Genomic DNA, 15,710 nt, shown 5'->3' with positions numbered 1-15,710 from the left:
CAGCACTTAGAGCTTTCCATAAGAAAACTCTGATTTTAGGTACTGTTTTAACTTGCCAAGCTTTCTCCTTGAGGACATTAGTCGAGGGCTCTCTGTACGCTTCCGGATTCTTTTCCTTGGCCTTAACTGTTGAAGCCAGCCAATATGCAGACTTCACTGTCATATCTCCACTTTTGTTGAACTTCCAAGTAAAAAAATCCTCCCTTTCCACGACAGGTTGGTTCTGTAAAATCAGCTCAATGTCTTTACGCACGAAGACCTCTTCCAAACTTTCTACATTCCACCTCTTAGTTGCAGGGTCAATGAGTGAAAATGCCATCAAGTTAACATCAAAGGTTGGATTTTTAATCCACGGGGCTCTGAGCCCTTCCTCTGGATCATTAACCCATTTATCTAACCACACCCTTGTAGACTTTCCATCACCGACCCTGTGTCTCAGCCCTTTTTGCATCAGATCCCTCCCAAACAATAAACTCCTCCAAGCATAGGATGGTCTATATCCCAACTTGGCCGATAGGAATTCACTCTCCTTGAAGTATCTGCTCTTAAGAAACCTGGAAAGGAGAGATTGGGGTTGACTTAACACTTTCCACGCTTGTTTGGCAAGTAGCGCTTGGTTGAAACATTCCAGATCTCTGAACCCAATGCCTCCCAGATTTTTCGGCATACACATCTTCTCCCAAGATACCCAATGCATCTTGTTCTTATGGACATCAGCTCCCCACCAAAAGTCTGCCATCACACTTATCAAGCTCGCAACCAACTTCTTTGGGAACTGGAAAACAGACATGGCAAAGACCGGAATTCCCCCTGCTGATGATTTCAGTAAAACCTCCTTACCTCCTTGAGACAGATGTTTCAGGTACCAACCCTCAAGTCTTCCTTGTGTTTTATCTTTGATGTATGACAACATCTCTACTTTAGAACCTGAAAAACATTCTGGCAAGCCTAGGTATTTACTGGCGCCTTCCTCCTTGGTGATTCCCAGAATGTCCTTAATTTCTTCACCAACCTCCTCTTCCACACTTACCCCAAAGGTTATCGATGATTTCCTCAAATTAATGTTCTGCCCTGTGGCCTCTCCATAGAACTGTAGGATTCTGTGTAAAGCAGTAGCTTGCTCCTGTGAGGCTTTGCACATAAATAAGCTGTCATCAGCAAATAACAAGTGGTGAATTGCAGGCCCTTCCTCCGAAAACTGCAGACCATTGATCAGGCCATTTCTTTCGACTACATTCATCAGGTGAGTGAGCCCTTCAGTACAGAGAACGAATAAGAAAGGAGAGAGGGGGTCTCCTTGTCTCAACCCTCTTTGGGGAGTTATCAAACCGAAGGGTTGATCATTCATGAGTACAGAGAACGTTACTGAAGACACACACGACATCACCAAATCACTCCATTTCTGATCAAACCCCAGCGCTTGCAAGAGATTCCTCAAATAATCCCATTCAACGCGATCATACGCCTTGGACATATCCGTTTTAACGGCCATGAATTCTCTAGAGACGGTAGGGTGAACTTTCAGCGCATGAACAGCCTCGTGAGCGATGACAATGTTGTCAGAAATATTTCTTCCTGCAACGAAGGCTGATTGATTGAGTGACACCAATGAGTTCAGAAAGGGTTGGATCCTTTTGACGAGAATCTTAGAGACCGCTTTGTAGAGCACCGAGCAGAGGCTTATCGGCCTCAGATCAGTCATTTCCTCCGGATGTGGGATCTTTGGAATGAGACATAAATATGTGAAGTTCCACTCCTTGGGCATGATTCCTGTTTCAAAAACTTCTTGGATTTCCTTAGACACTTGGTCTCCAATGATCCCCCAATACTTTTGGAAAAAAGCTCCTGTCATTCCATCGGGGCCGGGCGCACTGTCAGCCTTAATGGAGAAGATTGCTTCTGTGATCTCTTCTTTTGACACACTTCTGGTCAGGTTTATGTTCATTGTCGCAGAGACCTTTGGAGTGAAGCTCGCAAATGCAGGTTCATATGATTTTGGATTGGAGGAAGTGAAAAGATCCATGAAGTACTCCACCGCAACCTCCGCTTTAGCACTATCTGACCACTGCTCTTGCCCCATCTTGTTTTTCAGTTTTTCTACATGGTTTCTGGACCTAGCTGTTTTTACAGAGCCATGAAAAAACTTAGAGCTTTTGTCCCCGAAGACTAACCATTTATCTCTACTTTTCTGTCGCCAGAAAGTTTCCTCATCTTTGTAGGCAATTAACAACTCCTTTTGCACTGCATCTATCATGAATCGACAAGGAAAGTTCCGTGTTTGAAACCATTCAAGCTTTTGTTGGAGGAGATTGATCTTGTCTTTTGCATTGAACTGCCTTTGCCTCTTCCATTTACTTAAAACAGTTCTGCACTTTCTGATTTTGACAAAGACACTGTCCCCTCCATTCCTGGTTCTTTCCTTCCAAGAATTCTCAATTTCTTTTACAACTTCAGGGTGACGCATGAGTCTTTTATCAAATCGGAAGAGACCTTTAAAGGATTCCTTTGCTGCATTTAATCTAAGCCAAACTGGCCGGTGGTCTGAACCTCTCTTCTCAAGAAAGTTTTGGTTTGATTCAGGGAAGAGAGCCAGCCACTCTTTGTTGCCAAAGCTGCGATCCAAGCAGCACTGGATCCATTTCTTCCACCTTGTTCCACCCCAAGTAAATCTGTCTCCTTTACTGGTGAATTCCTCCATACCACAGCACTGTAACATCTCAGCAAAAGGCTTAAAGGACCCTTCTGATCTTCTAGGGCCTCCAGATTTTTCACCATTATTAAGTATCTCATTGAAGTCTCCAATTAAGCACCAAGGCTCCTTCCTGGCCGTTCCCCATCTGCTAAGCCTTTCCCAAACCACTTCTCTGCCTTCAGATGAAGGTTCACCGTAAATGCAAGAAAGAAAAAACTTATCCGCAAATTTCACATTGATTTTAATATTTTTCTTCCAAAAAAGAGCTAGGCCACCACTTAATCCCACTGGATCAATAGTAAAAACCCCTTCATAACCCAACCACACTTGCAAGTCAACTAAAGCATTCCGACAATTTTTTGTTTCCATCAAAAATAAATTCTCCGGGAAAAAGTCTTGACGCATCTCCCGAAGCCTCTGAATTGTCAAGCCTTGAGGCCGCCCCAAGCCTTGACAATTCCAACTCAAAAGGCTCATTGAGGAGAGGGCGATCCCTCATACGGGATCACCTTAAGGCATTGCGCCTTGCTGGTGGAAACAGCCTCTGTTCCCTGGTTAGTCTTCTTCCTTTTTCTAGACCCAACTTCTTGTTTGCCTTCTCTTCTGTCTTCATCCCCTTTCTTTGAAAGTTCTGAGGGCGCCAACTTGTTTCTTTGTCGCTGGAGTTTTGGTGGTCTCCTCCTGTTAGTGATCCTTTTCTTAACTGTCCCGGTAAAGCATGGTGTTAAAGAACCAGCTCTGAAAACCGTAGGACTGTTAGAAAAAGCACCCATTGTCTCACCCTTAGGATCATCAATAAAGCTTTTACTGGAAAGCAACAGAGGGGACTGGTGAGAAGAGCTTCTATTTGCCCTCATAGAAGCTGCCATAAGCTTGTCTGAGTTGACGTTTACGTCCCATTCACCTCTAACAATCTCCTGGTCGCTGAAATCAAAGATGTGGCCTTTGCCTTTGTTGAGGTTTGTGGTGATGATCGGTGCAGCTTCCAGGCGGAGAACTGTCTTTTGGAGAATCGGGTCACGCTCTGTCTCAGCAACCGACTTCTTCACTTTGTCAATCTTAATTGCCAACGATTCACCTGTATCAGCCATGAGGAATCTCCTCATCTCCTCCAGCACCTCAGTCGTAATTTTTGGTCTCCCCGTGAGCGGGTTAAGACCAACCTGCTCCTCTTCAAGAACTCCAAAAAGCGGGTCACTCTGTATCAAAACCGTGGTCGGTTTAGTCTTCTCCGCTATGATCTTTTCCCTTCTCAACGTAGCTGCTTCCTGTCTTTTCTTAACCTCCAAAGGACAGATGCTCTTTTCATGATTAAGTCGCTTGCAGGTGTAGCAGCGTTTCTGAAGCTGCTCGTAGTCGAAGTGGATGATGTGAGTTCTTCCTTCACCCATATTCAGCACTTTTGCCATCCTCAGCGGTTTGGCTACGTTGAAGCGTACCTGAACTCTGATGAAAGGTTGTGTAATCGGCTTAGTAGGGTCAAAGGCCAAAACCTTTACTTCTCCGATCATTTCGCCAAGGGACATCAGCGCAGCCTGAGTGTAGTAGTTTACTGGGATTTTGCTAATCTGTACCCAAAGAGGAATGTATTGCAAGTAGTCTTCAGGGGGATTCTCTACCCATCTCTCTAGTACAATAGCCCAATCATTAAAAATTCTTTTTTACAGCTGCTACTATTTTTTATTTATTTTTTATATTTTACCTAAAAGTTTAGGGTTTATCCAAAGGTTTAGGGTTTAAGGTTTAGTGTTTAGGATTTAGCGTATAGGGTTTAGTATGAAAGTTTAACAATGTTAAAAAAAATTTGTTTTTTATTGCTATTAAATATGCTTAACGCAAATACACATAAAAATGAGACATCATATTTGGATATATTTAAATAAATAATTTTAAACGTATTATATTCTTGATAATTTTAAAATTACCTAAAAGAAACTAAATTATTAAAAAATTAATATACAAATAAAACTAAAACAATATTTTGTAACATCAAAATAATAAATGAATAAAAATATATTATGTTAATAAAATTGATTTTCGATTTTAAAGACTTCTAATTTATGTAATATTAAAAATTAAAAATTTGTTTATTACAATTAATATTTTACCATTAGATATATTAAAATAATATTCTAGATTGATATTCAATTGTCAGTTTTTAACTATTATACGTAAAAAATATTATTAAGTACTTTTTTTTTTGAAAAAGAGGTTTTATATTTTAAGTAGGTTATTGGAGTACTTTTTTCTTTTCGTGAATTTATTCGATATGAGATTTCGATCTCTTAAACTAAGATAATTTATGTTCTATACATAATTATATTTTTTTACGTAACTCTAAAATCTCATACTTGATTCTTTATATTTTATTAGTTAATTGTGTTACATATAATAGAAATACTTACTTCAAACTTAAAATATTAAAAAAATTCAAATTCAAAATTAGTTATATATAATTTAATATATAAAAATTCACATACAACTAAAAATGATAAATGCAATAAATTTAAATACATTATCCGCGCGTAACGCGGAAAAAAGATCTAGTCTAAAGTAAAAGGAATAAATAAGGGAAAATAGGTAAAAATAGAAGTTGATAATAGGGGACATCGAACCTTGCTCCAAAATCAAACGGGGGCACTATAAGCAACTGAGCTACTGAACTTATATTTTTAAAGCGTGACGCAGAATATTTTTAAAAGTGGTAGAGGGCACGTGACTCCGTACCTATTAATGTGCATCCGCCCCTGGGCACACTTAAAACAACTGAAATTTTTGCCCAAAAAAAAAAAACAACTGAGATATTTGACCAAAGAGCACGAACGTTAAACACAAAATTTATATAATCAGTCGGGGGCACGTGACCCGTACCCATCAACGTACGTCCGCCCCTGGTTATGCGAATCTTTCTGACAAATTTTATGCTGCATGTACGTTTAAGTATGACATTTGTTTCGATATGGGAAATAGTATTCATCTGAAAATCTCTTTTAACGCACTACAAGATATTCATTTTTTGGTAATGGGGTTACTACAAGATTATATGCAAAATCTATAACTTGTCATTAGGCAACGGGGCGGATGCAAAACAAAATATTACCCCTGATGCACCAAGTACTACAGTACTACAAAGATAAATATGTATCTCATGACTTTTCATCAACCGCTCGTTAAATTAATCAAAACAAAATAGGTTTAAAAAGCAAAGTTAATGCCCCTTTCTAGTTAGAAAATATGTATAATTGACTTTGATGAGTACTGTGTTTAGTAAGTGGCATATGCAATGGACCAATGGATTAAGTTTCTCAGTCAAAGTTGATGAAGCTTGTAGCTTGTCATTGCCGTAAATGAATTATCGTATCAGATATAAATTTTCATATAGAATCAACGAAAACATTGATTAAAAGCAAACATGGCATCAGAGATTAAGGTTAGGGAAGATGATATTATATAACTGGCTCTAGTCAAGTTCTGTCTTTAATTTTTAGCTTAAGGTGTTATTAAGCTCTATGGATTGAAAATGTCGTAAATTTTTATTGCTTATAACAAACTTGTAACAAATTATATAGCTTTTTATGATTTCATCAAACTTGTAACGATTTTTAATGCATCAAAATAGTTCAAAAAAGGTTAGGGAAGATTACCACGACGCAAAAGTCAACGAAATTCAGACGATAACGTTTGTGGAGTAGAGGCGAGATAGGGAAATAGAGCAGTTAACATCTGTTACATTTATTCTTTTCTTTTGGCCAAAACGAATAGATTCATTATATAAAACTTGATAATTCAGAAAAGGGTTCCAATATATGCAAAAAGCTCACCTTTTAGATCTGGAATAATCACTTTTTTGTAATCTTCGAAAATCATTGCACTGATCGAAAACAATTTTGTATGTATTATATATATCCTACAAAGAGCATAGAGATATGAAATGAAAAGAACAGTTATCTAAACAACATAGGTCTATCTTTTTACCGTCCACGATAAGCAATTGTAATTCTATTTCTACATACACTACAAGAAAACATCAAAGATTCTGAGGGAAAAAATCGTCGGAATTTCGTCGGAATATCGTTATTCCGACGCAATTCCGACGAAATACGTCGTCGGAAATAATTCCTCGGAATTTCTTTTTTCCTCTGAAATCCCTCGGAATTTTCCGACGGAATTCCGAGGAAATAAATTTCCGAGGAAATTCCGAGGATCCCTTGTTTGTCGGAAAAGTCCTCGGAATATACCGAGGTAGAACTTCGTCGGGATAATTCCTCGGAAGTTCATCGATCGATGCGTGTTTGGACATATATACATCGATCGATAGGAGTATACCGACAGACTTTTTCCTCGGTTTATTCCGAGGAACTGTTCCCTCGGTATATTCCGAGGGATCCGTTCCTCGGAATTTTCCGAGGGAGTTGTCCCTCGGAAAATTCCGAGGGAAATGTCCCTCGCTATATTTAAAAAAAAAAACGGATCGATCGATGCGTTTTTGTTCAAAAACGCATCGATCGATGTAGTGAAAAATATAATTAATTTCCTCGAAATGTAAAAAATATTAATTTTTTTGAAAAAATAAAATTTCTGAAATTTAAATTCGAAAATATGAAATTAAAAGTAAAATTGAAATCATACTAATTAATATTCAAAGTTTCACAAATAAAAATAAAACATTCCGAGATTGGGGAAAAAAAAACTACGGGTCTGGCACGTCCGGGAACACCTCGTTCGGGTACATCCTCTGCATCATCTCCATCATTTGCTGGTTCAGCCTCCTCTGTGCCTCATAGCCCGCCTGTTGAGCCGCCATCTGGGTCTCCAACAAAGATATTCGATCATCTTTGTCCTTCAACTGAGCCGTAAGTACTTCTGGATCAACAAAGGGCGGTGGTGCAGAAGAAGGAGGAACCGACCGGGTGCGACGACCCAAACCGAACAAACGTCCCTTCTTCTTTGGAACCGACTGAATAGAAAAAAGCCAAATTTAGAAATTTAAACCAAGAAATAAATGAATTGAACTTAAAAAAAAAGAACTTACGGATTCAACGATTTCGTTGATTCGAAACCGGGACAAGTTGGTCGAAGCCGTCGAAGCGTCATCCTCGGTTTGAAGCTGAGACACTTCGTCTACCACCTGAGTTTGGACCAGGTCGACCACGTCCCTCACAAGACCGTCATCAATCTGGCCGGTCTTCTTGTTGGTATACGCCCTCCTCATTAGGGCGAGATCATCGACCGGCTCGCCATCATTTTCTTCCGCCTTGAAAAAAAACATAAAATTAAAGAAACATTAGAAATTAGAAGAAATGCACAATAAATTTAAATTCTGAAACTCAAATAATTGAAGAAAAAGCGGTTGAACTTACCATGCGATCTCCGAGAGTGGCAATAGATTGAGCACCCAAGTTATGCTTGTAGATGCCCTTCCCTTTACGGTCGCTCCTGCGGTTGGTGGAGTTGGTGGAAGAAGTTTCTTTCGTCTCCTCCTTATCCCAATGCGCACACAACTCCTTCCAGACCGTATCGTTCATCGACTTTGGGACCTTTTAATTAAAAAAAAAAGAAAAAGTTTAATAAATTAAAAAATAGTTTAATAAATTAAAAAATTGTTTAATAAATTAAATCGAACCTTATTGATTTCCCACTTCTTCTTCCACTCGTGGATCTGCTTCCCATAGTTGTCCATTACTTTATGGACGAAGTGGTGATAGATAAAGAGCGTCTCATCGGAATTCCAGTTGAACTCTTGCTGAAAAAAAAACACAATTAGTAGAAAATTTATATTAAAGATTAAAAATATAAGTAAAAAATTAGAATACTTACCGCAAACTGACGAAACCACAGAACCTGCTTGTCGGTTGGGAAGTGAGTGAAAGTCGGATGTCCACTGTCGAGGGCCGAGTACATCATACGGTTGATCCATGCGCTGATCCCGTTCCCGGATCGGTTGAACCTTATTAAAAGAACAAACGGTTAATAATGAATCCAAATTTAAAGAAAAAAAATGTTTAATTACCATGTTTGACCCCGTCCATGTGGATACGGAGTGAGATACGGAAGATGGTCACGACCGGGCTGTTGAACCAACTCCGCAACCCTCATCACTCCCGGAGGACCCGGAGGAACAGGAGCGGATGCAGCAGCGGGAGCGAGAGGAGCATGAGCGGGTGCAGCAGAGGGAGATGTATGGTTGGAGCTGTGGGGCGAAGGGGAATCCTGAAAATGGCTGGAATCCCGAGACTGGCTCCCCGTACCACCACGACCACGACGCTGTCGAGGCCGGGTCTGATCATCATGAGACCTGTAAATTAAAAAATATATTTAATAAATACAGAAATATATAAATTAATTTTTTTTATAAAAAAAAATCCCAAATAATTTAATCACAGAAAAAGATTTATATATATTAAATTTTTTTAATAAATATATAAAAATAGTTCTAATAAACAAAAATAGTTTTAATAAATAAAAATTGTTTAATAATTACAAAAAATAGTTTTAATAATATATATATATATATGAAAAATATTTTTAAATCCCAAATAATAGTATTTAATCACAAAAAAGTTTTATAGATATTTAAAATGTTTTGTAAAATCCAAAAAATCGAATTTATATAGAATTTTTTTTTGTAAAATCCAAAAAATCGAATTTATATAGAAAAATCGTTTTGTAAAATACAAAAATCGATTTTATATACAAAAATCGATTTTATAAATACAAAAAATAAAAAAATTATAAAAAAATTCTAAATCAATTCAACAAAACAAATTATTCAACCAAATCACAATTCTAAACCTATTATACAACCAAATCACAATCCTAACCAATCACCCTAACAAAAATCTATCAAAACTACACAAAAACCTAACAAATAGAACCTAAGAGAGTGGGATAGGGTCCTTACATGATTTGTGTAAGAGAAGAGGGAGATCGCCGGAGATATCGTCGGATTTCAGGGGGAAATCGCCGGAGAGAGGGAGAGGAGGCGCAGAGGAAGAAGAGAGAAATGGGGAAGAAGAAGAGGCTCGTGGTTATAAAACCTAGGGTCCGACGGACATTATCCGTCGGAATTCCGTCGGAATTCTAATTTCAATTTTCGCGAAATATTTGCCCGGTAAAATGAAAATATTCCGAGGAAATTCCGACGGATAGTAAAATATCCGTCGGAATTTCCTCGGAATATTCCGAGGAAATACCGAGGAACTAGTGTTTGGGGTTTCAAAACATCAATTTTTTTTGCCGTATTTCATTTCTTATACAATTGTAATGCATACCATTGAGGATTCTTTGTATACATGAGCATAAACCATGAAATAACAAATTTCAAAACTAATTGAAAGTATTCCCTTTACCGTTCGTTAAAAGGTATAAGTGTTTCTCATATGTTGCGAGATTTCGTTCATACAATCGGAAAAGTGTTAATTATACGGTAAGGAACAAATTTTTGACTTCATAATGAACGTAAGACACTTAATAAGGGTTATATAGGTGTTATTCAAACGGCAAAACGTTTTTTCGGTTTAAAAACCCTATTTCCTCGGAATTTCCTCGGATTATTCCGAGGGAACTCCGAGGAAACCCTCTTCTTCCTCGAAATTTCCTCGGAATATTCCGAGGAAATTCCGACGAACTAGTGTTTGGGGTTTCAAAACGTAATTTTTAAAAAAAAACGCATCGATCGATGCGTTTTTGAACAAAAACAAATCGATCGATTACTAAGATGGCCCGGGCCGTAAGATTGTGATCGATCGATGAGAGTATCCCATCGATCTATCGACAATCTGAATTGTTCCTCGGAATTTCCTCGGAAAATCTTGTATGTTTTTTTAAAAATGCATCGATCGATGCGTTATAGAACAAAAACGCATCGATCGATTACTAGGATGGACCGGGCCGTAAGATTGTGATCGATCGATGAGATTAACCCATCGATCTATCGACAATCTGAATTGTTCCTCGGAATTTCATCGGAAAATCTTGTATGTTTTTTTAAAAATGCATCGATCGATGCGTTATAGAACAAAAACGCATCGATCGATTACTAGGATTTACGGGGCCGTAAGATTGTGATCGATCGATGAGAGTAACCCATCGATCTATCGACAATCTGAATTGTTCCTCGGAATTTCGTCGGAAAATCTTGTATGTTTTTTTAAAAATGCATCGATCGATGCGTTATAGAACACAAACGCATCGATCGATTACTAGGATGGACCGGGCCGTAAGATTGTGATCGATCGATGAGAGTATCCCATCGATCGATCGACAATCTGAATTGTTCCTCGGAATTTCCTCGGAAAATCTTGTATGTTTTTTTAAAAACGCATCGATCGATGCGTTATAGAACAAAAACGCATCGATCGATTACCAAGATGGCCCGGGCCGTAAGAATGTGATCGATCGATGCGTTATAGAAACAAAACGCATCGATCGATGCGTGTTCGGAAAACAGAATTATAAGGCAAAACCCGACCTTTTTTGGATCTAAACCTTAGAACTCTCATCCCCTCCGATTTCCCCTATAATTCGCCCCCCCCCCTTTCTCTCTCTATAATCATCCGATTTGAACAATTTTGGGCTCTATTCCACTTGATTTTTCGAGCTCTACCTGATTCCTACACTCGTCTTCACCCTAAGAAAGGTATACTCCGCGAATCTCCACATTCTGAAATCGTGTTCTTGAGCAATTTTTTGGGTTTTGTGAATTTCTTATTTCCGTGTTGATTCCTTGATCAAATATGCATGAAACAGATGTTTAAACATGGAATAGAACACAATTGTCTGTGATCAACGAGTTTGGAACATGATTTGAGATGATTTAGGGATAGAGAATTTTTTTCAATTTCGTTTTTTTTTATCACAACTCAATTTCGTCACAGCTGGAGAAGCAAAGGCCAAAGAAGTGGGATAAGTCTGATACCACCCACTACAACAACATGAAGAAGGTAGCCGTTCCGGCTACACAACTAGCATGTCCTGAGACGATGACAATATTGGGAATCAAAGCAGACATTGAAGGACTGTTCCAGAACATGGGTCTAGGCCAACTATGCAACCTCAAGGAACCCACTTATCCGGAGTTGGTACGCCAGTTCATAGCATCCGCATACGTCACCCGTCCCGATGATAGCCATCAGGAAGGTTTTCTGGCATTCGTAGTGCAGAAAGTATACTATGAGGTATCTTTCACAGACCTCTGCGGACTATTTGGATTGAGTGCGGGGGAGAGGACATATGGTCTTTATTGGACTTCAGAGCTGTTGAACTTCTGGGAAACGATTGGCACAGGGGTTTATAGATCTTCTCAGGCAAAGGAGTCACTTATCCGGAGCCCAGTACTGAGATATGCGACACGCCTCATTGGCTCATTGCTATACGGGACAACCACAGCCGCATCAGTCACGCAATGGGAGTTGTGCCTCCTGTACCAAGGTGTGAGGCATTTGCTACCGGCATTTGGAAACTCTACATTCCCACCTGCTACTGCCTTCAACATGGGAGCGGTGCTGGCCGCAAACTTAGCAGGATACAAGGGGAAAGTAACCAAATCCAAGAGCAATGCATGTGGATTTGGTGCAGTGATTACTCGGATCCTTAGACATGTGGGTGTAGACTGTGAGAACCACCAGGTAGCACTGGACAGATCGAACAACATTGCTTGGAACTACCTGGATGTCATTTCTCTAGTAAGTAAGGAGTTCATAGCTGGTCCCCACTCGAGGATCGATCGGGATGGTCCTTACGTCTACGTATTCCAGGACCGAGCGAAGAAAACACTCTACTGCCACCTGCCTCAGATCGGCCTGACTGCTCTACTTTCAGAGGCTGCAGTTGAGTTTCTACCCCCTGCTACCGCACTAGTAGACAAGCCATCCTTCTTCACGCCAAAATATCAGACCAAAGGCAAGGGCGTGGTTGATGAAGAAGGACAAGATGAGGCTGCACAAGCCATTCCAGATGATTCACAACCCCATCAGCTACTCCCATCAGACTCCAGCCAGTACAAGCTGCAAGAGCTTCCACCGAACGCCACTTCGCGCCAGCAACAACATTGGAGAGATCAGAGCATAAAGACAAACAACGACATGCTACACAAGATCTGGGCTGCCATTTCACGTATCAGGCCGTGTCGTTGCCAAAAGGATGATGTAGTTCATCGGGACAACTCTCCATCCAGCTCTGGTTCGGGTTCGAGTGGTACACACAGGGTAAGAAAGAGGTCCAAGAGACCCAACGATGCAGGAACATCTGGAGCAGGAGACGAGGAGTAGGAGCTATCACCGGCTATTTTATTTTCTTTTCTATTCTAACGTTTTATGGTCTTATTTTCTGTTAATTTTGAACTGAGTTTTTTTTTAGGTTTCTTAATTATGAGTTCGTATTTCTTTTACATGGTTTCTTTGTTTTATTTGGTTGTGTTTTGTGTAGCTTTTAATTCGTATTCAGCTTTGCCTTGCTAGATAAACCAAATAACTATTATCCAAGGAAAGAGGTTATATCAAGTGTTCCTCGGAATTTCCTCGGTATTTCTTAAAAAAAAAAAAAATAAGTTCAATGGTAGTCTGTTTCCGAGTCATCATCACCAGATGAATCTGAATCTGGATCTTGGTGAAACTCTCCAATTACTGGTTCATCCTCTACGTGAACGACGGCTTCCTCTCCAAAGTCGGTTAAATCGACTACAAGGCCAACTCCAGCTAAATCTTCTGCTGCACTACAGTTGCCGGATGTGCTTGGTTGTAGTGGGTCTTCCAGCTCAGAACTTCCCTGAACTCGGCCTCTCGGGTTGAGTCTTGTAACAGTAACCCATGGATCATCTCTGTTCCTTACCCGGGGGTACTTGATATAACAAACCTGTAACATTTAGAAAAATTATAAATTAATACACATGATGATGAATCATTCTGAATAATTAACATTTAATTACCTGATCGGCCTGGGAAGCAAGAATGAAAGGATCATAATATTGCAGCTTTCGCCTCGAATTTACTGATATAACACCAAATGCATCTGTTCTCACACCTCGATCTGGGGTGTTGTCGTGCCAATCACAATAGAAAACAGTACAGCGCAATCCAACCATGCCCAAATACTTGATTTCCAAAATCTCATGTATGTGTCCGTAGTATACATCATCTCCTGATGCAGAACAAACGCCAGCATCATAAGTCGTACTCGAACGTCTCCTCTTCTGAGTTGTGAATGCATATCCTCGAGTACAAAATCTCGGATATGACTTCACAACAAAGTTTGGTCCAACGACCATCTCACGTATCCAATCGTCAAATGTTTCACCTCTGGCCAAACCAGCAGACACCTATTAATAGCACATATATATATATTATATCAATAAATGTGAATTAGTATAAATATGTGATAAAATATATTTTAATTTGTTTAAAGCACTCACATAAGTAAACATCCATCCAGTAAATTCTCTCTGCTTCATTTCTTCTAGTTCGTCCTCTGTGGCGTATCTATACTCGAACCGCTTTTCTGCCATGAAAATCCTGTATATGATGACAATAATGTAATTAATTAAGATTTAAATTTCAACTTGTTAAAATAAAAATTTGTAAGCTCATTTATTTACCTCTCATATTGAAGAACGTCTTCGCAGTTGGTGAGCAAATATGTTTGCAAATGACTGCGCTCCTGCTCAGTAAGTCGACGGTCCTTTGGTTTTCCGCTAAGTCGTCCAACGTCTGTGAAAATGTCTGGAACCGTAACATGATATGTTGCCCGTTCGCCTCTATCATCATGCCGAGCAGGTCTTCTGTTTTTGGTCTGAACTTCTGCTGGAAAGTAGTACTCGGCAAAGTTTGAAGTTTCTTCATTGATCATCTGTGCGACTATAGAACCTTCCACCCTACTTAAATTTTTCACCATCTTCTTCAAATGGAACATATACCGCTCATACAGATACATCCATCTATACTGCACAGGACCACCAAGTTCCAATTCTCTTGCCAGGTGAATAACAAGATGCTCCATAACATCAAAAAATGAGGGAGGAAATATCTTCTCAAGGTTGCACTGAATCACGGCTATGTTAGTCTTCAAATTTTCAATACCTTCAAGAGTCACTGATCTCGTGCATAAATCGCGGAAGAAACCACTTATCCCTGCAATTGCTTCATGAACATTTCGTGGTAATATTTCCTTGAAGGCGAACGGAAGGAGGCGCTGCATCATTACATGGCAATCGTGGCTTTTCAAGCCAGTAAACTTTCCTTCCTTTCTGTCGATACAGTTACGCAAATTTGATGCGTAACCGTCTGGAAATTCCACATCGTTTGAAATCCAATCAAAGAACGCATCTTTTCCCGCTGCATCAAGTCGGTATATGGGAAAAGGAGCCCTACCATTCTCATCAACATGAAGTTCTGAACGAGCACATATATCGACTAAATCCAGTCTTGACTTCAAATTATCCTTTGTTTTACCTTGAACATTAAGGATCGTGTTCATGAGATTGTCAAAAAAGTTCTTCTCAATATGCATGACATCTAAATTATGCCTTAGCAGATGATCCTCCCAGTATGGCAGATCCCAGAAAATACTTTTTTTGTGCCAGTTATGTAGTTCTCCAACAGCATCTACCGGAAAACGCTCATGTCCACCGACTTCTGGCGTCCTTTCTGCACCAAAATCTCTTAGTTGTATCTTCAAATCTTTCCCACAAATTTCCGGAGGTGGACTGTCAAACACCCTCTTGTTCTTCGTAAACAAATTCCTACTCCTACGATATGGATGATCAGGTGGTAGGAATCTCCTGTGACAGTCAAACCAACACGTTTTCCTTCCGTGCTTTAGTTGGAAAGCATCAGTGTTATCTTGACAATATGGACATGATAGCCTTCCATGCGTTGTCCATCCAGACAACATACCATATGCTGGAAAATCACTTATTGTCCACATTAGTACTGCCCGCATTTGAAAGTTTTCTTTACACGAAACATCGTATGTTTCAGCACCTTGAGCCCATAGTTGTTGCAACTCATATATTAGTGGCTGAAGA

The 15,710-nt window shown here is 39.5% G+C and overlaps 1 protein-coding gene across 1 annotated transcript; it reads right to left on the bottom strand.

Moving 5' to 3' along the window:
* Positions 1-3,165: 3,165 nt before the first annotated feature.
* Positions 3,166-4,218, bottom strand: LOC125580032. Its single transcript, XM_048743971.1, has one exon. It carries the CDS (start codon positions 4,216-4,218, stop codon positions 3,166-3,168), a length of 1,053 nt encoding a protein of 350 aa, XP_048599928.1.
* Between the last annotated feature and the right edge of the window lie 11,492 nt (positions 4,219-15,710).

Source organism: Brassica napus, chromosome C1 (assembly GCF_020379485.1).
Source record: "Brassica napus cultivar Da-Ae chromosome C1, Da-Ae, whole genome shotgun sequence".
Taxonomy (NCBI): domain Eukaryota; kingdom Viridiplantae; phylum Streptophyta; class Magnoliopsida; order Brassicales; family Brassicaceae; genus Brassica; species Brassica napus.
The sequence above is the reverse complement of the archived record's forward strand: the minus strand, read 5'-3'. Positions and strand labels throughout refer to the sequence as shown.